At 37.5% G+C, this 24381-nt stretch overlaps 2 protein-coding genes across 2 annotated transcripts; both read left to right on the top strand.

Moving 5' to 3' along the window:
* The first annotated feature begins 722 nt into the window (after nucleotides 1-722).
* Nucleotides 723-2529, top strand: LOC116174592 (fatty acid synthase-like). Its single transcript, XM_031492531.1, has 2 exons — nucleotides 723-1787; nucleotides 1834-2529. Exons 1-2 carry the CDS (start codon nucleotides 756-758, stop codon nucleotides 2527-2529), a joined length of 1728 nt encoding a protein of 575 aa, XP_031348391.1. The 5' UTR covers nucleotides 723-755.
* Nucleotides 2530-2543: 14 nt separating this feature from the next.
* On the top strand, nucleotides 2544-7302 carry LOC116174198 (fatty acid synthase-like). The gene is made up of 6 exons (XM_031492074.1): nucleotides 2544-3151; nucleotides 3198-3456; nucleotides 3508-4033; nucleotides 4086-5127; nucleotides 5174-5468; nucleotides 5515-7302. The coding sequence occupies exons 1-6, from the start codon at nucleotides 2604-2606 to the stop codon at nucleotides 7114-7116; spliced, it is 4272 nt and encodes a 1423-aa protein (XP_031347934.1). The 5' UTR covers nucleotides 2544-2603; the 3' UTR covers nucleotides 7117-7302.
* Nucleotides 7303-24381: the final 17079 nt, after the last annotated feature.

Genomic DNA, 24381 nt, shown 5'->3' with positions numbered 1-24381 from the left:
GAGGCACCTCTAGCAGAGCTGTGCAATCAAATCCACAATACGCCCCTGTCCACTGTTCATGTAGCGAAGGTTGGCAAACATAAATTGAGAACCCTTAATATTTGATGATAGCATTAAAAAAGTACACAGCCAGGATTAACAAAACTCGAAATAATCGTATAATTTGACGTACTTGCTCTAATTTTAGGAAAATTGCCACGTTATAAAGGCGGATTTGTCACGCGCAAACAGTGTGTAAATGGCGTAAAAAAGTAATTAAATACCTTCATTACTTCTGTGGTGCTTTTAGTTTTTAGATGAACATTAGTGGTTTCCATCCAATACCCTATTTTTTGCCTTCTTATTTAAACTGATCCTCAATTGCACCATAATTGTTCGCAATTAAGTACTTGCGCGGCTACTTAATATAATTAAAGTATTATCGTTGAGTGAAGTACTCAATGGTATTATGTAATTTCCCCAAAGGTTGACAAGGACTGTTAGCTAGCATAGGTTGCCAAACAACTGTACGCCACAAAAGTTTAAAGTGCTGTAAATTGCTTATAGTAGGATCGGTGTAATCCAAGATAACGTAATTCAATATATAATCCCGTGATTTAGATTCGGTTTACCACATCTTCGCGATAATGCCTGTAGAAAGCAACCAAGCAAGTGCTCCCCTTGAAAATGAAATTGTTATATCCGGTATATCGGGGCGTTTTCCAGAATGCGATACTGTCGAAGAGCTCAAGCAAAAACTGTTGGATGGTGTCGATATGGTGACGTCAGATGAAACAAGATGGCCTGCCAAACTGCACGGGCTTCCGGCACGTATGGGAAAGCTGAAAACCTTAGATCAATTTGATGCCGCGTTCTTTGGAATACATTCAAAACAAGCTCATGTCTTGGACCCCCAGTCTCGGATTCTTTTGGAAGTTACTTATGAAGCAATCGTGGACGCCGGATACAATCCATCTGAATTGAAAGGGAATCGAGTTGGAGTATTCGTAGGTGTGAATGGAAGTGACACTGGCGCATACTGGAGACATAGTCCTGATACAGTCAGTGCATATTGTGCGACGGGTGTGGAAAGAACCATGCTTGCCAACCGAATTTCGTACTTTTTTGACTTTATCGGGCCCAGTATGTGCATCGATACGGCTTGCTCTAGCAGTATGATGGCATTTCAGAGAGCATTCGCTTCAATTAGAGCTGGTGAATGCGATGCTGCAGTGGTTGGCGGTTCCAATGTTTGCCTACAACCTACAATGTCTCTTCAGTACCATCGACTAAATATGCTAAGCGAGGAAGGGAAGTGTAAAGCGTTTGATCAGTCTGGTAACGGATTTGTACGTGCAGAAGCGATCAGTGCCATATTTTTGCAAAGGGCGAAAAATGCGCGCCGAATATATGCGACTATTTTAGGAGCAAAGTCTAACACCGACGGTTACAAGGAGCAAGGAATTACGTTCCCGTCGTGTAAATTGCAAAGAAAACTAATGGAAGAAGTATATAATGAATTCGGGATTAACCCAGTGAGTGTGTCTTTTGTTGAAGCACACGGTACGGGGACTCAAGCAGGGGACCCTCAAGAGTTAAACGCAATAGCAGAAGTACTTTGCAAAAATCGTAAAGAACCGCTCTCCATAGGGTCTATTAAAAGTAATTTGGGCCACTCTGAGTCTGCATCGGGAGTATGCGGTATAGCGAAGGCTATTATTGCAATGGAATGCGGAATTTTACCAAGGAACCTTCACTTCACTTCTCCAAATACCCAAATTGCCGCATTGAGTGACGGAAGACTTGAGGTATGCGATGCTTTAAACACGCTACTATTAAAGTATTGCGTTTCAGGTGGTTGCCCAAAATAAGAATTGGAGCGGAGGGATAATTGGGATCAACTCCTTCGGATTTGGGGGGGCAAATATTCACGTCGTACTACGTTCTAATCCAAAAAGCAAGAAAGTCGCGGCTCCCGTAACGATACCTCGTCTGGTGACGGTTTCAGGTCGAACACATGATTCTGTTTGTAAGCTATTGGATGGAGTGGAGCAAAACAAGCATGACACTGAACTTATGGCACTGCTTAACAGCGTGCACTCGCATAATATAACTGGCCACGGCTTCCGAGGTTACCGTCTTCTAGGCAAGGAACTTGCACCAGAAATCGCAAATGTTACATCTGAGAAACGACCCATTTGGTACGTTTACACCGGTGTCGGATGTCAGTGGCCCCACATGGCTAAAGACATGATGAAATTTGAAGAGTTCCGAAATTCTATTAGAGAATGCGCTGCAATTTTGAAACCATACGGTGTAGATGTGGAAGACCTTGTTTTGAATAGCAGCGCTACTAGTTTGGAAAATGTTGTAAATTCTTTAGTGGCTATTAATGCTGTACAAATTGCTTTAACTGATTTCTTAAGTACATTAGGAATTAAACCAGATGGCTTCGTAGGTCATTCGGCAGGAGAACTTGGCAAGTACTTTCTACCTGTTTCTCAGTTAATTAATGATTTCCAGCATGTGCCTACGCGGATCAAGGTTTAACCCGTGAGCAAACAATAAAGTCGGCTTACCAACGCGGTGTGGCTCTTCTCGAAAATAATTTGCCGAAAGGAAAAATGGCCGCTGTAGGTTTGTCATTGGAAGAGTGTCAAAAGCGTTGCCCACCAGGAATTGGGATCGGATGTCACAATAGTAAAGACAACGTGACCATAACGGGTCCGGAAAATCTAGTTGATGATTTTGTTGCCAAGTTAACCGCCGACGGAATCTTTTCCAGAACAGTACCGAGTGCCGGTTTAGCATTTCATAGCAACTACATTGCAAATGCTGTACCTGCTCTACAAAAAGCTTTTGATGAAATCATCCCACATCCAAAACCACGTAGTTCCAAGTGGATTTCTTCGTCATTTCCAGAGTCCGCATGGGATACTCTCGGTGGAAAGCTTTGTTCAGCCGAGTACCATATCACTAACGTAATTGCACCGGTCTTATTTTACGAGGCGATTCAACACATTCCTAAGAACGCTATTGTAATTGAAATTGCCCCGCATGGTCTACTGCAAGCCATACTAAAGAGAACGCTTCATTCTGAATGCACAAACATCAGCCTTGTTAGTAGAGCCGCTTCGAATAATGTAGATTTCTTCTTATCGGCGATTGGAAAGTACGCCTTGATCTTTTATGAGTGTTTCCAACACGTTATTTTGTAGGATATTCAACGCTGGCGCCCAACCTCAAATTGCACGAATGTATCCACCGGTACAATATCCAGTTGGTCGCGGTACCACAATGATTAACTCATTGGTGGAGTGGGACCACTCAGAGAAATGGACGGTTGTCAACTTTGCGGAACAAAGTTCAATGTCGGGAGAATGTAAATATAACGTAGACCTTACAAAGGAACTCGACCAATTTCTAACCGGTCACAAACTTCATGGGAAAATTGTGTTTCCAGTAGCAGGATACCTAGTAAGTACACTGACTTATTTTATCGCCATGATTTGATTGAGGTATGTCCAGATTATGGCTTGGAAAACACTGGCTAAACTACGAAATGAAGATTTTGAGCAGATGCCAGTTGTCATGGAAGAAGTGCAATTTAAGCGAGGGACTAAAATATCGATGGACGCAGTTGTTAAATTTTCGATCAATATTCTGGAGAGTTCTGGCGAATTTGAAATTTGCGAGGGGGGATCTTCGGTTGTGTCAGGAAAGATCTTTGTACCTCGTGATGTTTCAAAGGAATTCGTTCCCGTTCCTCAAGCTCCCATCAAAGCTGAGACTGATCTGCTTCAACTAACCACTGACGATATTTACAAGGAACTCAGATTCCGAGGATACGACTATGAGGGCCCCTTTCGATTAATAGAATCCTCGGACAACCGCTTCGTGAATGGCATAGTTAAACGCCAAAGCAACTGGGTCACTGATCTAGACGCACTTTTTCAATTTACAAGTTTAGGTCAGAAAGCTAGAGATCTTTACGTGCCCACACGAATTCGGCGAGTTGTCATAAATCCGACCTTGCATCGTGCTTCAAATAATAGTAAGCGTTTTGTTTTACCGCCATTTTAGTGTAATTGCATTGCTATCATTAGGCGTTCCGATATCGATGTTTCCCAAAACTGGCGTCGCTCATTGCGGGGGTTTTCAAGTGCACCAAATCAAATGGAGCATTTCACGCAAACCTTTGGATTTAGTTCCCCCTAAGCTAGAAAGATACAAGTTCGTACCATACGATGATGTTATCCTCCCCAGGGAACATGCGCTAACGGTACTCACTCAGATTGTCTTGGAAAATACGGATGCTCTTAAATTGAGAGTCATAGAAATGTTGCAAGATACGAACAAAGTTAAAACTTTTCACATCAAAGAAGCTATAGAGGCCGAACCCAAATTATCAGTAGATTACGCTGTAATCAAATTGATAGAAACCAACCTAGCCGAATTTGAAACAGAACAAGTTCAGGTACTACCAAGAGAAATGTTAGATCAATTTAAAGCAAACGTTCACCTGGTTGTCATGAAAGATGTCCAGTCGCCTGGAAATTTAGGCCTCACGAAAAGTGCGTGCGCTGCATTGAAACCGGGTGGATTTATTCTAAGTGAAGAACAGGAATTGAGTGATATCGTGATCTTGCAATCGCTTGGATTGAAGGCTGTAGCCACTCACTGTGCGGATATGACAAATTTCGTATTACTGCGAAAACCACTCGAAATTCAACGGGATTTGCTCGTACTTAAAATTACTGAAAAGAATTATAAGTGGGTAACACCCTTAGCCCAGGCGCTTAAAAAATCTGCAACAGATGGAACTAAAATATTCTTAGTCAGTCAAGGTGATGAGTTCAGTGGGTTGGTAGGACTAGTGAATTGTTTGAAGAAGGAACCGGGAGGAATGAATGTACGTGCCTACTACATACCCAAAGAAACAAAAGAAACCTTCTCGCTGTCTTCCGCATATTATCAAAATCAGATTGAGAAAGATTTAATTCACAACGTTCTGAAATACGAAATGTGGGGATCGTACCGTCACCTACTTCTAGACCGAAACATTGTCGCCTCGAATCACGCTTACATTAATATAGACACGAAAGGCGATCTGACCACTTTAAGATGGGTGGAAGGTCCACATCACAGGTACGATTTAATATGCAATTTTGCTAATCGCGTGCAACTATTTCAGCCCTGAAGATACATCCGACCTATGCTCGGTGTACTACGCGTCAGTCAATTTTAGGGATGTAATGCTGGCAACCGGACATTTACCTTCTGACGCTGTGCCTGGTGAGTATGGCACCCATGAGTGCTTGATGGGTTTGGAGTTTTCCGGGCGAGATAGCAAAGGCAGAAGGGTTATGGGACTTGTCGAGTCGCGTGGTTTGGCCCTGACCTGTATTGCTCAACCACATTTACTATGGGAAGTTCCAAAGCAATGGACCCTTGAAGAGGCGGCCACGGTTCCTTTAGTTTACGGAACAGTGAGTCTTAGTGGTGAATATACCGTTTATTGTAACAAATTTCTAGGCGTACTACGCACTAATAATTCGAGGGCAACTTCAACCGGGAGACTCGATACTTATACACTCAGGTGCTGGAGGTGTGGGACAAGCGGCTATATCAGTTGCACTCAGCATGGGTTGTACCGTATTCACGACAGTTGGCAACCAATCAAAACGTACTTTTTTAAAGCAGACATTTCCACAATTGCGCGACGAACACATCGGCAATTCACGCGACGCAAGCTTCGAGCAGTTAATCCTAAACGAAACTGACGGCCGCGGCGTTGATGTGGTCTTAAACTCGCTCGCGGGAGACCTACTCCAAGCATCGGTGCGCTGCCTTGCATGGGGAGGTCGTTTTTTGGAAATTGGAAAGGTCGACTTATTCGACAATTCACTTTTGGGAATGAGCGTATTTTTGAAAAACACCACGTTCCATGGGATTCTGTTTGACGTGATGATTGAAAAGAATAATTACCACACCCCTCGCATAGTTCAGTTGGTTAGCGACGGAATAGCCAGCGGAGTAGTTCGACCACTGTCGTCAACGGTTTTCGGAGAAGATCAAGCAGAGGAAGCCTTTCGATTCATGGCCTCTGGAAAACATATCGGAAAAATCCTACTGAAAATCAGAACCGAGGAGGATCAGAGCGTTTGTATTCCGCGCCCAACAGTTACAAATTGCGTTGCTCACAACTACATGCATCCAAAGAAGAGTTACGTCGTCGTAGGTGGACTTGGCGGCTTTGGTTTGGAATTGACAACCTGGTTAATACTCAGAGGAGCGACTAAGATAGTGTTATGCTGTCATAACGGTGTTACAACGGGATACCAATCGTTGTGTATCAGACGATGGCGCGAGGATGGTGCAACAATTGCGATTTCTCAAACTGACGTCACTTCCGAGCATGGCGTCTCCGAACTTTTCAAGGAGGCACTTCACCACGGCCCCATTGGTGGCGTATTCAATTTAGCCGAAGTTCTCGAAGATGCCCAAACGATAAATTTGTCCGCGGAAGATTTCGAGGCAGTATGCCAACCAAAAATACAAGGTACCAAAAATTTGGATGCCGCAACGCGATCTTTAGCACCAAATTTGGACCATTTTGTTGTGTTTTCATCAATATCTTGTGGTCGAGGTGGTATGGGGCAAGCGAACAATGGATTCGCCAATTCCGCAATGGAACGGATATGTGAATCTCGTCAAGCCGACGGTTTCCCAGGCTTGGCCATTCAGTGGGGCACCGTTGATGACGTCGGCATTGCAAAGAAAGTCGATGAAGTGTCCTTAGCTTTGGGAATAATTCCACAGCGTATAAGATCGTGTTTGAATACCATGGATGTTTTCATTAATCAACCACACGCTATTGTGGCTAGCATGGTTTTAGGAAAAAGCGTTAAAGTAGAGAAAGAGATTGGTATGGCAGACGTTGTCGCAAACATACTAGGCCTTAAAGACTTCAAGACTGTATCACCCACAATGGTATTTTCCGACTTTGGAATGGACTCGCTTATGGTTTCTGAAATAAAGCAAACTTTAGAAGAAAACTACGACATACATTTAACTGTGGATGGGGTTCGTAGCCTTACATTCGAACGGTTATCACTATTGAGTATCGCTAAATGAAGATTCGCAGGTTATATTTAAATTATTTAATTAAATAATTACTTCATATCCACAAATTGAATCAGATGTAATAACCCCCAGCTCGCCTCTAAAACGGCTGCGAAGCTACTGTTTATCACAGCCAAATTACATGTAATAATAACATATACTTGTTTTTATGTCCTGTTTCTTCCCAGAATTTAGCTAACTAGGAAGCGGACGAGTAGTTAATAAAGTTCGAATCTCACAATACTGGAGTCTTTTCATTTAACATTCATTAATTGATTAAATGCATAATAATTTGCACGTAGCATTTATAAAGTGCATATCACAATGTTCATTAGGTACTTTATTTAAGCTTTTGCAAAATTGTTTCCGGTCAACGTTAATGTTACCCTTGGGAAATTGTGCGTTCGGCAAACGTTAATTATTTATAATTTGAAGCAAGTTTACCAAAATATGCGAGCAGCTAGCGTAAAATGTATTTAATTTACGTGAAGGATTAATTCGTCTTGCTTGCCTCTTTGAATTCAGCGGCTGATAAGCAAGACCTTCTGTGCCAACCATTAACATACTGTGAAAATCCACCCTTTTGAAGGTGTAATTACAGGTAGTAACCATTTTACTCTTTCTTGTACCTACTATCATCGAATTTCTTGCCACAATTTGATATTACTTACATTTTGCTGATTTTGCATAAACTACGATATCTGAATCATGGCGTACGCCATGCCTTTGTTTTGAGTGCCGTTAGATGAATCTTGTTTGTTATACTGTACAGATGAAGATGCTATTATTTTGTTTTATTAAGTTTTTATTTCTGTATTCACGAGGAGTTGATTACCAGTGCAATGTTGCTCTGTCCGATTGAATAGTAATTATTTCGTGAGGGAACTACCTAATACAGTTTGATTGTTCGCTGTATCTGTTTCTTTCTGATGCGTGGCGCGCTGCAGTTCTTGTGCTTTAGGTATACGTAGGGTTGCTCTCTTATTTGATGTTTCGATGTTTGTGTGTGCGAGTGGTTCATTCTGTCTCCATGGAGTAGGTACCTAATACAGTTCGATCTTTCGCTGTATCTGTTGCCTACTTGTCTCGGGCGGATTGCAGTGCTTAGCATCTTAGCAATACGAGTAGGGGCCCTCTCATTAACATCTCCACTATTTAAAATTTGTTCTGCCCGAGCGATAATCGATTTTCACAAGAATACTTGCTATTGGCCATTGGCAATCTCACATGTACTTTTCGTGTTAAATTAAATTATGTTAACGGAAGGCTGGAGTAGAGCCACACCATTTTTCTTATTTTCTCTTGCATTTTATTGCTGTAGGTGATTTATTTCATGTATTTGTGTGGCCTATGCCGGGGTTTTTGTCCCGTAGAAGGTTTCCCTGGCATGGTCTAGTTGTGTGCGTAATATGTTTATTTGTTCTTGTCATTTCTTACGCACAAAAGTTCATTCGTGTCACCCATATCGAGCCGACTTCCATCCAAATTCAAAAGTGCCGCGAAACGTCCATCGTGTCGACTTGAAAGGTAGGTGGCTCTGCTCGTAGTTTTTTCCCAGAGTTGCCAATGGTAAGTATAGGGTAAGCCAACAGTTTCAGTGTCGGCCAACTAATACACTTCTACACGACTCACGACTTAATTAATTTAATAGAACGCTAAAAACACGGATGTGGCGGTACTTTACGTATTCTAAATCACTCATATCATTCAAGAATAAAAATGGCTCCAATAAATGTTATGATAAAAATATTTTGCAGGTGTGGGTGAATCTATATAAGAAAGGTTTAGGTGTGGAACGCAATCTAAAATACGGGGTAGGGGAACACGTACGGATAGCCAAAAGCAAGTATCAATTTGAAAAAGGTTACGAATCCAACCAGAGTCAAGAAGTCTTTCCTATAAATAAAGTTATAAGACGTCGACCACCTATTTATATGTAAGTTCATTTAAAGGACGGCGAGGTAGAGGGTACATATTACAAAAAGGAAATGCGTTGACGAAACTTGGAGCTTTGAGTTTAAAGTTATACTTGAAAAATCTCGACTAACCAAGATGTCAGTGTGTCCATATCAGTAATGTTATTTAAATCAAGCCGCGTTACTGGTATCGGTACAATTTATAGAGGTGCTATCAAAGAGGTCACGGTATGGGTAGTTCGTTGGACGGTATATTTAGAAGTATTTGCCTTTATTCAAGTCTGGGGCCTGGGCAAGCATTTTGGGCAATGTCATTGAGAATCTTTTGAAGATAGAATTCAAGAGGCCGGTCGGAATTTGAAATGAAAAGCTGACGAAAAAATTAATACACTAATACAAGGTTCTGGTTATAAGATCCTTCATTGCGAATAGTGATCAATCTCTTTCGGGTCCCGCCGATACTAGCATTCCAACGAGAAACAAAAAACCAACAATTACAACTAAAAAGAAGAAATCCAAATCATGGCGTTTCTTCACGCCCAGTCATGCGAAGGCATCAAATCGTAATTGGACTTGTTTGTTTTGCCCTATACGCAGACAGGTTTCGAGAGCGGTGATACAAACCGTTGTCTTCGTTGAGCGACGACACTCCGTTAGAGTTTACCGTGCCTGGAAACGTAAACTGAGTCAAACCATGTTGTAAGTCACGGCAAAGGTCATTAAGCAGGATGATAGTAAGCTAGGTGATACGGATATCGTTGCGCCCATCATACACAAAATGGCGCACTCAATCACAACGCAACACTGTGGCGTCTGAAAAAAAAGAGTGGGGATGGGTGAGTCTGTACTGCTTAGAAAGAATGAACTGAACTATTTTTTCGGCACTGGTGTCCTCCATAGTTGACGAAACACGGTGGGATTATGTCATCTCTATATGGTTAAATGAGGAATGATACTATAGTATATTGAAAGACAAGTGTTACAATGCGACCTATTGTAATACGACTATCTTGTGGCACGAGTGGCGTAGGGAAGCGGAGCCACGAGTGTCCACAAGATAGGAGTATTACAATAAAGCATTGTAATACGTGTTTTTCATACTATTTTTTCTATTTCGGGGCTTTAATTTAATTAAAAAGTAATTATGAAAAACTAGAGGAAACTTTAGAATTAATATGTCTTAAGTTGGCAACACCATTTACGTTGACAAATTTTAAGTTGACAGCGTAGATAAACACAACACTGACATTTGAAACATTAAATTCCGTGAATGTGTAATTTTTTATTCGTAGATACATTTATTTATGGTGGATGTGTAAACTGCTGATTTGGAATGTATTAAGTTCTTCGTGTACCAAAAATAAAGGAAAACATAAATTTTACGTAATTTGATTTCACATCTGATGATTTGACGTTGACGTCTTGGCGAACTGCCAACTTAGAGATGAAAAGTTACCAAAAACAATGTTACAATGGAACTCCTCATTGAAACCAGAGACTTGTTATAACTAGACCGCGCGTAACGTAGATTTTACTATAAACGCCTGTTGTCAAGATAGGATAGGCAACCAACTGTTCATCGCGGGGCAGACGTACGTTCTGCAGCTTGCTTTGGCCATGTTTATTCTAAATTTTAGTAGCAAAAAAAGATAACATATAGCTGTTAACTGTTTTAATGGAATTTATTAGTATTTTATTTGAACTAAATTGGTATATAACTGCCTTACTCTAGTCCTAATTTGATTTATATGTGTATTTTGGTCGTGAACACGTATAGGAAAATATACTCTTAAAACTAAACTTGTAAGTAGTAAGATATGATTATTTATCGGATTTTGATTCAATATATTCCTACCCAAAAACCCAAATGGGCTGTAACTGTTATTTGTTTTTCTTAGACTGCTGATAACCATAACCATTTGAATGAAAAACCTGAACACATTTTCAGCAATTTGGCAAATTTTTAATGCATCGCTTGATACGTGCAACAATCCTTCACGATTTTTTCTAGTTAAAAGCTTTGACTGACTCTCCGATCCGAATATCGCATCTGCGCTTGCACATATGGAACATAGACTTAGCTATTTTTCTTGTAAGAAAACACCTAATAGGCAAATAGGTACTGCTGTTGTCTTGCTGGTAAAGGATGTCGAATAATAGTTCTACGTTATTTTAACTGAATGGGAAAGTCGAAAACGTTCGGTATTGCATTATTGTTTAACACCTTTGTCGGTACCTTTCTAAAATCGGCTTCATTCCCCGCAAATGCACTATGGTGGGAGTACATTTTTCTCTTCGAATGGCTCTGATCCATTGGCCCTTTAAACTTTTATCCGTTGAAAATCAGCATATTATTTAAAAATTTATCGACAGAGTACATGTTGATAGGCACGAGTTAACCTAAGTTTATTGGTTTATTCTCAACAGAAATTTATCTATTCACTAATTCGAGCTAATCACAAGAATTATTAATGGACGGAACATCTAAAATAACAGCTTATTTCATTATATTGCACATCATCTTAGCGATTTTTGCCCCGCAGTGCATTGTGTGTTGCATACTGTGTCGACAACACCTTAGATACGTTAAGCGCAGTCTAGTTATAACAAGTCTCTGATTGAAACACTGTTTTTGCCGAAAACAGTTGCACAAAATTCTCATTGTAACACCGAAATAGAAAAAGAATTTTATTCATATCGCTTTCAACGTATTTTTTTACTGCGCTCGGTTTATCGCCCCATAGTTTGTGAAACTTTAATCTAACTCCAACTTAAAAATAAAAAAATACATGTGCGACAGAAAACATTTTGAGTATATCTGTTCATACGAAACAAAGCCACAGGTTACCTCCACGTCCACTAACATCACGAATAGGGGAAGTGTTTCTGTGTATAAAAACTAAAATCGTAAACATCGTAATTAATTAACAACCCTCCAAGTGGAAAACTCCTCAAAAGCAGTATGTATACAGCACATCTCTAATTGGATCTTTTCGCAAAAGTTCTTTACCTACAGAGTAACTAAGCGCCGTATCGCGATAACGATTTTCCTGTCTATCAAATTTATTGTAGACTGTTTAAGCAGTCAATTCAGACTGCGCGACAATAAATTACACATCGACCGATTTGCTCGTGTCGAAACGTTGGGAAAATCTATATTGCGCGAACATTTTGGCTAACGCCGAATTTCTGTTTCTCGGTGTTTCTTAGATCCAGTAAGTAAATAAGTACGTCATTAGAAGGAAGTCGTAACAAAAAAAAATTAAAAGGAATCATAAATAAATGTGCAAAAACTCAAGCAAAACATTAAACGTTGTTTGGAAATAATGAGAGTATAGATATTTGTACATAAATACAAGATGTTCTTAGTGAAATATATCAAAATATTTAAAGACATAAATTACAGAAATAAATCAGAAACGTTTGAACACAGTAATGTGTTTTTCATACATTGAGCATATGAGATGTAATTTTTCACGTTACATAAAGATTTCATCTTGACATATGCAACTTCTCTTTCATCGCATATACTGTCTCATACGCGTGAAAACTAAACTTTATTTGGGACTTTTACTCTAGAATTTGAATATTTTCAACAGTAACCTTCCTTTTCAAACAAAATAATAATAATGAATGTTACACAAAATTAGTGATGTGGATTGTAAAATAACGATTTGTAAGTTACATAAAAAAACGGTTATATTACGCGTAAGTTACAAGAGGTCGGTTTTTTTATGTAATTTATGTCTTTTATGAAATTTAGGTAACTTACGTTTTTTATGTAAAAAACCGTAATTTTTGTAAGTTATATAAATGTAATACCTATTTGATACATTTTGATCGGTACTACCACAGACCATCAACGGTACTACCAACGTAAACGATTCACCGTTGAATCTAGTTTGGTTTAATGAAGATGATACAGCATCTAATTCGCGATCTGGAACTTCTTCCTCCAAACGACGCGTGATGGCGAAATACCTACTGCTTGGGTATTTTATTTAATACACCAAAATATATAATTTAACAAGTATTTTTGTTTTCAAACACTCACAAAATTCAAAAAGGTTTATGGAATATTAAAAAAAAAACATAAATGACAGGTAATTTTACAAAAATATTTGTAAATTACATAAAAAACATAAATTACTGGTAATTTTACTGTAAAATTACGGTTTTTTTATTAAATGGTAAGTTACATAAATTACATAAAATACATAAAAAACATAAATAATTGGTAATTTTACACGTAATATTACGCACTTTAAAAAAACGTGTAATTTAACATCACTACACAAAATATATAGCTAATTGCCCTGTAACCTACGCTATATCAAAAAAATAAGCACACGGCATGAGATCGATATTTCTCTACACTCACTCTAACAATACTGGTCTATGGACCAAAGACGTTGAACACAATAGCCAAGCCTCGTATTACACCTATGAATGGCACAAGCATCACTACAGCAGACATCAGTCACTTACATAACATGGAAAAGTCTAGGCATCGATAACATTCATTGTTTGGATTTGCGTTTTATTTAAATTATTATTAAAATTTGTTATTAGAAGTGAATATTATCAACGTAAAACTTTTGTTCGAAGTAATTTTAATATTCCTAAAGGAATCGAACGGTGAAAATTATTTGCAAGAAACAGATCTGGTATTGTAGATAGTGATAGAGATATCCTTTAATGGTGTAATAATACGGGACTTGCAAGTATTAACTTAGGCGAGTGTCGCAGTTCTGGACATCGCGAGGGGTTTCCAGATTCTTCCGCTGCTTGTGGCCTGATACAAATTTATATGATAAAAAAACCGAATTCTTTTAAGAAAGTCCAAACGTAATTCAAATTCAAATTAAAATCGATTAAAACTAGCAAAAATTTAAAGACATCTTAAAATATGCAAGTTTATAATGTAAATGCAAACAAGTTAAAAAGTAATCGTAAACGATTTACATAAAGCGCATTTCCACTTGCATTCATTTCCCATTATTGTAAGATGCAACTTCTATTAAAATCGTAAAAATCCGGCCACAAATATGAAAGATAGCGTTGCACATGGGCAATCCATTTTTGACGTGCTACTTCAATTTCAGTTTATGAGAAGAATTTCATTTCAATGCTTTTCTAAATAAGAAAGTTGGAACTGCGCATGCGCAAACCTAAATTTTGAAACTAATGTTAGATTTCCCTTTATTCCAAGTGCCTATGTATCACATTTCATTTAAATTCTCCCATAAATAAAAATGTTGGCACTGCGCATGCGCAAAACCAAATTTTGAAACTGGCGTTTGATTTTCCTTTATCCCAAGTGCCTATGTATCAAATTTCGTTTAAATTCTTCCATAAATAAAAAAGTTGGCACTGCGCATGCGCAAAACCAAATTTTGAAATTGGCGTTTGATTTCCTTTAAAGTGCCTATGTATCAAATTTCGTTTAAATTCTTCCATAAATAAAAAGTTGGCACTGCGCATGCGCAAAACCAAATTTTGAAATTGGCGTTTGATTTTCCTTTATCCCAAGTGCCTATGTATCAAATTTCGTTTAAATTCTTCCATAAATAAAAAAGTTGGCACTGCGCATGCGCAAAACCAAATTTTGAAATTGGCGTTTGATTTTCCTTTATCCCAAGTGCCTATGTATCAAATTTCGTTTAAATTCTTCCATAAATAAAAAAGTTGGCACTGCGCATGCGCAAAACCAAATTTTGAAATTGGCGTTAGATTTTCCTTTATTCCAAGTGCCTATGTATCAAATTTCATTCAAATACTTTTATAAGTAAACAAGTTTGCAATTCGGTTTATAAAATGGTCGCGATGCGAAAAGGGCACTGTGAATTTTGAATCGATTCGATTCAACTTTTGGCATTGCGTATTATATGGCTAAAGCTATGCCCATATTGAATTTCATGCAATTCAGTTCATAACTAACGGAGATGTAAAAGCGATCGAACATTTCTAAACAAAGTTATCGTTCACACGGACAGATAGATGGACAGACAGACAAAGGAACAGACGGACAGACCAACAGGCAGACGACAGATAGCAATGCAAAATTATAAACGATCTCTAGGATCGTTAATAAACGGCAAAAGTGTAAAATTATGGAACATGTAAAAAACGGTTTTTTGTTTTTTTTACAATAACTTTTTTTGTAAGCGGTACAGAAAAAATTCCTTCCTTGGTACAAGACTCGACACCATAACGAACCAAATAGCGAAAAAAGTAGAACAATAGCTCTTAAGATAAAGAACTAGTAGCGTCGCAAAACGAGCGGACGGACGGACGGACGGACAGCCGGACAGACGGACGGACGGACGGACAAAGTGGCCACAATAGCGCATTTTTTTTTAATTTTTGTGGAAATGCGCTAAAAATATCAAAATATGCAAGGTTGATTGCATAATTGCACACAGTCACGTTTAATATTTTTGAAAGTACTGTGATGAAATGTGACGTTTGAAACTGTCTTGCCTCTATAAGGTGTAATTACACTGGTTGCAAATGAAATTTTTGTCACGTTTAATATTTTTGAAAGTACTGTGATGAAATGTGACGTTTGAAACTGTCTTGCCTCTATAAGGTGTTCGTCCGTGTCAATAGAACCTAAAGTCAAATAAATATGATGATTTATTCTTTTACTGGAGTTGAAGTAAGATTGGCATATTAAATGCTTCTTGGTTAGAAATCGGCATTTTAGAAAAGATTACAAATTCAAAAGAACTGCACTCTCTGAATGTAAACACAGCAGAATAATATACAAATTACGGCTGTTACCTAACGGGCGATCAAAAATGAGTTGCTGTCGAGTCGCCTTTGGAAGTTCAAGTTAAGTACGATTTCCCCTGTAAACAAAAATTCCAAAGGCGACTCGACAGCAACTCATTTTTGATCGCATTGTATTATTTTATAATGCATCGTGTTTCATTTGTTTAATTTTCCAAGGCCTACCTAAAAGTGTAGGGTCCTTTTCCAAACAATCTTTCGCGCCATCGACAAATACCGGAAATACGTCAAAAGTAAATTTAGGATACAATTTAAGCATTTTGATTAATTAATTAACGAATCTCATTTTCCCAATATTTGAGGTTAGGAACGAGATTTTAAAAAACGGTTTTCATTGGCCTCTTTGGATGTTATTTGGCTACTTTTTCATAAAGAAAAAGTCATATCATTCCATTTGATTTTTTTGATTTTTTTAGGATTTTGGGTCCTTTGTGTCAAAACTAGCCCCCTGGCGGAAAAGGATTCAACTAAATTAACTATATTTATATAAGAAGTTAAAGCAGGTTATTGCGAAAACAATTGAACACCCCACACCATCTTTGTTTTTGAAATAACTGAGTTTTTGTTTTTACGAAGATGATCTGGTTCTCTTTAAAAATGTGAAAAGAATGTTTAGTTTATTATGCAAAATTTAAAGAAAATGCAATTTTAAAATTAATGGCAGTTACGCCCTCTGGTGGTCATTTTTAGAACTTGAAAATATTTTCCAGCGATTCTTCATAACCGATTTACCCAATAATTTTTTACCTCTAAGTCATACGACGAACGGTTCCCGAGATATGGCCGAGGAACAGTCTTATTGGGTCACCCGGTACACTAACTCTGTCGATTTTATACGCAATTATTTTGTATCACACGGATGAAACATACATTAACTTCTTACAGTCATGTCATCTATAGTTAAAAAGTTAAAAGAAAACGCAAAATTCTAACGACTGATTCAATGGCATTCTGTAGACTGAAAAAAAGGGTATACCTGCGGACATTACACAAACACAGAAAACCACTAATAGAACTATCCTACTGTTTCGTATGCTGATTCATTAGCATTAACTCATCGCTAGGATAATCGCAATATTTACGTAAATAATACCCCAGAATAAGGCACCGTGAATATTGCCTCAATATCTGATAACAATAATAGTCTTATTCATTCAACTGTGAAAGGATTGCGTGATCCCTTTTGTGAATTCTCCCCGTATAAATTAGCGGGTAACCTATACACTTGGAAATAACAATCATATTTTTGTATTTTCTATACAGAAACGAAATGTTTACATTTACAACCTGCAAGAATAACAATGGAGAGTATACCTTACCAACCGTATTGATTAGGTACAATAAGGCGCCGGAAATAAGCTAACGAACTTTTAATACGTGTAATTTTACTGTAGGTACTTTTGAAATGATCATCAATGCAACAAGTCCCCATAGCTTGTCATTTGATATTTGTGTAACCACGGATTACTGAATTTTGGTATTTTTACAGCCGATTTCCCATTGGAAGCCTTAAAATCGCAATTTTAATTTAAGCCCCGCGATTACTGTAATGGTAATCTGCCCATAATATTAATTTTACGGATAATTAAATTTAGTTTTGTTGTGCCAAAATGCGAGGGGCGACGCAATAAATTTGAAATTCACTTGCCACCTTCACGAGCTTCTTAAATCTCGATTTCCATAGTCAGGTGATTAATTATTGCCCAAGCTATTTTGCATAATTTTAGAGCGTAGCTTTTGGTCTCTCCTAATTTAATTGCGTATTAACTTGTTGATTCTTTAATCGCAGCTTCTCGCTAGGATAACTTCGTGTTTGCCATATGGAATTATTTTAATTTGATATTCAAGAAAATTGATTATCATAATTGGCAAGCAAATACTTTACGCGTTTTGCTTTCATTTTATTTATGATCGTTGCAGGTCTTGTTGATTCAAAGAAGCCGATTGCACACAGAAATTACGAAGGGCAAACGTAGTGCGTCTTTGACGCTAGCCAATCTTGGCACTCCCGGGATCAAACTCTCACATTGCACGCACTTTAATTACTTTATTAACGAGCTCCTAGCGAGTTTATAATTTTGCGGTGTCTGTCCGTCTGTCCGTCCGTCCGTTAGCACGATAACTCATAAAGGAATGTTCCGATTACGATTAAATTTCGTTTTGCGCATGCGCAATGCCAACTGTCTTATTTATGGAGGGATTTAAATGAAATTTGATACGTATGTATGTATCTAATATGCCAGTCATTTTAAACACTAAACATTGCAAAAAAATACTGTAAACTTGCATTTTTAGTATGTTGTTAGGGACAACCTAGACAGTGTAAATGTAGATTTGCAACCCTCAGAAACGTGATCCAGCCGATATACAAGGTGAAATTCGAGAAAAACTGAAAAAGTCCAAAATTTTCTCGATTTTCACCCTGTACATCGGCTGGCTCATGTTTCTGAGGGTTGCAAATCTAGATTTATACCGTCTACGTAGACCCCAACCACATATTAAAAATGCAACTTTACAGTATTTTTTGCGAAGTTTGGCAAAATAATTGTCTAATATGACTGGCCTATAACGCAAGTTTCAAAATTTGGTTTTGCGCATGCGCAGTTCCAACTTTCTTATTTATGAAGGTATTCAAATGAAATTTGGTACACAGCCACTTGGAATGAAAGCAAATGTAGCGCCATTTTCCAAATTTGGTTTTGTGTAGGATGTGCAGTGCCAACTTTCTTATTTATGGAAGCAATTAATGGTTTAAAATTTGGTTTTGCTTTTGCACATGCTATAGACATACCCAGGAGCTCATTTGCTATATTTGTTTAATTTATTAGTGTTGAAAACACTTCTTTGATACTAGTGTCGAAGTTTATATGTAACCAAAAAATAAGAAAAGCCTTTTTGACATCTCCGTTAGTTATGAACCATTGAACCGAATTATATGAAATTCAACAAGGGCTTAGCCTAGCCATATACTTAATACGCAATGCCAAAGGTTGAGTCTAATCAATTAAACTTTCACAGTTCTATTTTCGTATCTCGACCATTTATGAACCGAATCGCAAATGTTTTATTTGTGAAGATACTTTAATGAAATTTGACACATAAGCACGAAAGAATAAAAGCACATCAAACGTCAGTTTCAAAATGTAGTTTTGCGCATGCGCAGTGCCAACTCTCTTATTTATGGAAGCATTTGAATGAAATTTGATACATAAACACATTAAATAAAACCAAATCTAAGGCCAGTTTCACAATTTTGTTTTGCGCATAAACATGGCCAATTTTCTTATTTATGAAAGCATTTTATTTAAATGATATTGGATACATAGACACTTGGAATAAAAGCACATTTAGTGTTTTGAATTATTGTCTTATCCCATCATCACCGGTCCATTTTTACAAAAAGGCCTAACAAATTATTACTAAAGGTAAGAAAATTGTATATAAAGAACACAGCTGCAAAATTAACTCACTGAAAATGTTTTTGTCTATTTAAATAAAAACAATAACTGCGCACATCTAATAGTAGTCTACATTCAATTAATTAAACAATCACGAACCATTTGCCTTTCTCCTAAACATAAGAATTTTGACAGTGGCTAATTGATGCTGTTAGGGAAAATCCAAATATCTTGAGCTTGTGGTCTCATTAAATCTCAAGTTAGACTTTGAATGTTTGGATAGATACACTTGGATCCACCTTAAGGGCATCCCGTTCGCTCGATATTATTCCCCTGTACTTCCATTTTTGGGGACTTCTAAAAGGCGAAGTTTACAAATCCAAATAGATTCAGCGACGTGCAATTCAAACTACTCTAATTCGGCTTTTGAAAATTTGGCTTTCGAATTGGAATTTCTAAATTGATTGAATCGTTACCTACTCTAAACTTTAGATTTACTCCCAGGAAAAGTCCGCTTGTACTGTTAGAATTGTTTAATTCCGTTCTACATTCTATTTGAACATACACTTGTTGTATGAAGAAAGTTTACTTAACGATTTTACTAAAGAGTTTTAAAAAAACAACATTTTGGCTCTCTATACTTTACAGCACTCAATACTTAGAAACTCGAAACCTTTAATTTATTCATCTCTCAACCCTTACTGTGGAGAAACATCCCTAAAAATCATTCCAACTACCAAAATCTAATAAAAACGAACCTACACGCATGTGTCCTAATTACAAATCTAAAAAAATTTAAGAAAAATCGACTTAAAAAATGTTAACGAGCTCCCGTTACAGGTTGAAGCTAAGCGTTGAAACGTGAAGATACAATTTTAAGGACTACCTACTTCTATATTAAGATTTCTTAATTCAATCGATCTTACATATTTCATGCTATTTATACTTTTGTGTAACAAGTTGCTTCTGTAAATGACAGGCAATTAGAAGTTGAATTCTTCGTGAAATAATTTATTAAAAATACTGGGTTATTTAGGTAGTATGCCATGCAAATACTTTGTGAGCGAGTTTGTATGTATCTTGAAAAGTTAATTGAATTATTTTTATTTACTATGTTTCAATCTTTACTTAGACTTTGACGGTACAAATAGCAATTACCAAAGTTTTCAAACGTCGTTGACACCCTACATTTAAAGACGTGTTACGACATCATCGAGGCAATCCAATTATAATTCTCCAGATTCCATCACCGAAAAGTAGCCTCCGGTAATATTTTTCAATTTTAGCACAAATTTGAGGGGTGAATAAATTGTCTGCAGGTATCTCGCCCGTCTACTTTCTCTAGCGTTGTGATATAAATCTCCGGTGACATATCGTAGTGGAGCAAAATACGTTTTTAGCATTAAACTTAAAATTGTATCAAACCTAACGAACCAGAAAATGGATGTAATAATAAGGGCTTGCGAATGCTGCGATTCGAATTTTTGGAAATATCAGTTTGGTTTTATTGATGGTAAAAAATCATCCCCTGAAGGACAGGTAGGTATACACGTGCCCGCTTACCAAATGTTAAAATTTGCTACGTTATTATTATTTCTCAAGCCGCCGCACGACATTTGGCTAACATATGGTAGATATTTCTTCTTGACTTCTTAAAGCCTACAAATTGCCTTTATGCACTTATACGAATTCTCCCAAACTTATTGCGTATAAAACATTATACAGAGTGGCCCAACGAGAAGTATGCAGAGAGCTTTTAGAGTATTAAATTTAGAAATTTCGAAAAATCCTCGAACACGTCAATTTTGTATTCGAGGGGGACGGACAACTTTTGGAATACAAATCACGAACCCAAGTCTTCATCCCTCTACGTAGGGAGCTTAACCCCTAAAATTTTAAATGGAATCCTTTCGCAAATGGCACATTATCTGAACGCCAATTTAATCGTGATTACTAATCTGCATTGCTTTTGATTGATTCGTTTCGGAGAACTGACAGGTTCACTTAAGTTTAACAAACAAATTGAAGCGTCAAAATAAAATTTTAATACAAGTTGACTTAGATCGCATTTGTTTTGTTTTGGTTTAGAAAAAAACCATTTCAAACGCGAATTATCCCCGAAACGAATCAATAGAATACAAAATTGACGTGTTCGAGGATTTTTCGAAATTTCTAAATTTAATACCCTAAAAGCCCTCTGTATACTTCTCGTTGGGCCACTCTGTATACTGTTCACAAATGTTTATAAATCAATGGTGTAAGTACATACATATGCCTTTTGTATATTGAACATATTGATGTTCAGTACCTACACTTATCTACACATATGTTTCTATAATTAGTCTCTTTCACAATCTTTTTGCGCTGTAAGCTTTATATAGGGGAGTCGATGGTGTCCGTCTGTCTGTCCGTGAACACGAACTGCCGAACGCTTGGTCCGATTCGTTCCAAACTGTGCACAGTTGACCTACATGCTACATGTAACAAGTCTATTGAAAATGGGTCAAATCCAATGACTCCGTAGCGTCAAACCGAGGTGCTTTGCCGCTTTTGTAGATCCGCTATAGCGGTTTATTTACATTTTTGGGTTGGGGTGGCTGGTGGCGGCGAATATCACGTCGGGTTGGTATATCGTGTACTAAAAAGTCCAAAAGTCGAAACCTTTTAAAACGCCAAATATAATTCCATCTATTTATTTTTATTTATTTATTGTCCCTCTTGTTCTAAGCCCTCAACTGGCTTTCGCCCAATTACAGAGTGTCCCGCATAATGTTTTGTGATTTAACATATTATACATATACCTAGAGTAGTGATGATTGGCGATAGCGGTACCTATAAGTAAAAAAAAGGCCAATGACCAAGATGTCGACGCCTTGAAGGAAAAAAAAAGTTTTAGAGGTGCCCCTGCAGAAGGTCTACTACTCCGGTATTTACCTTACGAATTAGGAAAACTCAAATTGCAGGAAAACCTAATTCGGAGTAGCCGGCGGAATGCTCGAAACTGATCTAAGAAAATTCCCATCTCTGCCACACATGAAATCTTCTTACCTCGGCTCGGGTTCGGACATCCTACCCATGTAGCCCAACGATTTACTACTGAACTACACAGTCAGGTTTATAAAACTGTTAAAAAAAGGTAATCCGGAACAAAGATCAGAAAACCTTTAACCTTCCCCATAAATTTGTTATCTTTGTTCCGGATTGTTATTTACCCCATTTCGAGGTTCCCTGAGAGAATTGATACTCAACAAGTTAAGAAAAGGTAGTCAGTGGATATCTATAGGCCTACGAGTAATTTTTTACTCATAGGTATAATTACTCATAGGCAGTGGCGGTCCCAGGATTTGGTAAAGGGAACTTTGTCCCAACACGGAAAAAAATAAAAGAAATTTCGCATAATGGAAATCGACACAAAATTGATGAAAAAAATGGACAATGGGGGGGCCCTACAGCCCCCCCCCTGGGACCGCCACTGCTCGTAGGTATAGATAGGCTTTACCATTGTTTAAATACTTTATAGTTGAACAGATCCAATGTAAAAATACTTGCCGTTATATTTCTTTTGATACACCTGTACCTTCAACATTTTGCATCCGGCAAGTGGTGTACTCTATTAATAACAAACAAAAGTACGTTAAAACAGTTGAGGATCACAACTTGACTACGCATTCCTTTATAAACAAGGATAAAGTATAAAAACATTAGAGGAATGTCGGTGTTGATAAGCAGATATATAAGGTGTCATTGTTTAGAATGATGGTATATCAAGTTACAGCTATCTTACATTATATGCCACGAGACGATTATCCCTTTAATAAAAGACTGCATACGTTTGCCGTTTCAGTAATAAAGTTCCATTTTGCCAAGTTTACTTAGCGAATTCTTTTTTTTTCAAAATATCTTTGAATTTAAACCATCATCATTTTGGTAGAAATTTTAGTGATTATGTACCTACTTGCATTCTTTTGTATTAGTTGCCGTTGCATGCAAAAATGAAATTACAGTTACTTACTTATTAACCGTGCATGATGAGAGCATAACTATTTGTTTGTATGCAAGTTACAAAAAAGATTATCACTTAAGAAAAACAGCCCTCGCCATTTTCCTACAGCTACTGCAAAGTGTTGCCAGGTGCGACGGGATTCATGATTCATTAGTGCCGAAGCTATTTTACGCGGACAAAGTGCGGACTGCAGTGACGATGGACATTGGAAATCTCTCTAAATTACTATTTGTACAGAAGAAGGAACCTATGTGCAATTTTTCTGTGTAAATGCAACAAATTTGTAAGACAAAACAAGCATTGTTTCTTTGATAATCTCGTATTCCCAGAAAAACGATGCAATTTTTTTCATTTCTGATAAATGATTTCACTACCAGTAAATTGATTTTTTTCACTACTAGCGTCTGATGACATGATTGTGAACCTTTTTTCCACTTGTAAAGTAGGCTTTCTCGGCAGTTGTTCAAAGTGGTTAATAATGTGGACATTATTACCTAACTAGTAGTCAATAATGAGAACTGTCACTTTTAGAAAACACAACCCGAAATTTCGCTCAGTAAACGCTCAGTAAAATTTAGACAAGTTCTCTAAAATGAATAATTGCCACCATCAGCCATTTCCAGAGAAATTACATATCTAAAATTATCACATTTTGAAAAAATTCGAACGAAATTACTCTTTGAAAATATCTCAATGACAAAAAATAGGGCCTGGTTGACCTCTACTTCCACGTACTTGATGGTTTTTGCATGTTGTTTACTCTAATAGCCATGTCACAACTGTTTTTCTAACCACTGGTAATTATATTCCAGAAAATGATGGCAAAACGTACAAGTGGACCTAACGCATATATACGCGCGGTTTCCTTTTAAAGGAATTTTTCAAAAGAAATTGCTGTGTGATGTGTGATGAAATGTGATGGTTTTGTCCGCCCGTCTGTTCGTTCGTATATCCATCTGTTCCTCGTCTAAACTTGAAAACGAAAAGAAACAGCGACGTTAATCCTTCACCAATCGATTTCAAGGATTAGTGCTAAATATTGAAGGATCCTTAACTCGGTCCACCACGTTTTTAACGTCCATTTATTTCAACCTTGCAAAATACTAATAAATAAATTCGAATCTAGGGCATCATAATAATGCTCTTGGTCTATTTCCCAACGATC

The sequence above is a fragment of the Photinus pyralis genome, unplaced genomic scaffold (genome assembly GCF_008802855.1).
Source record: "Photinus pyralis isolate 1611_PpyrPB1 unplaced genomic scaffold, Ppyr1.3 Ppyr1.4_LG6, whole genome shotgun sequence".
NCBI lineage: Eukaryota > Metazoa > Arthropoda > Insecta > Coleoptera > Lampyridae > Photinus > Photinus pyralis.
Note: the sequence above shows the minus strand (reverse complement) of the source record. Positions and strands in the feature narration are given on the sequence as shown.

Bases quoted from the DNA above. Each gene is read 5' to 3' on its own strand.
- LOC116174592 (XM_031492531.1), top strand. From the start codon at position 756: ATGGTGACGTCAGATGAAACAAGATGGCCTGCCAAACTGCACGGGCTT. The intron at 1,788-1,833 runs GTATGCGATGCT...ATTGCGTTTCAG, and splicing joins TGAGTGACGGAAGACTTGAG to GTGGTTGCCCAAAATAAGAA.
- LOC116174198 (XM_031492074.1), top strand. From the start codon at position 2,604: ATGGCCGCTGTAGGTTTGTCATTGGAAGAGTGTCAAAAGCGTTGCCCA. The intron at 3,457-3,507 runs GTAAGTACACTG...AGGTATGTCCAG, and splicing joins TTCCAGTAGCAGGATACCTA to ATTATGGCTTGGAAAACACT. The intron at 5,469-5,514 runs GTGAGTCTTAGT...ACAAATTTCTAG, and splicing joins TTCCTTTAGTTTACGGAACA to GCGTACTACGCACTAATAAT.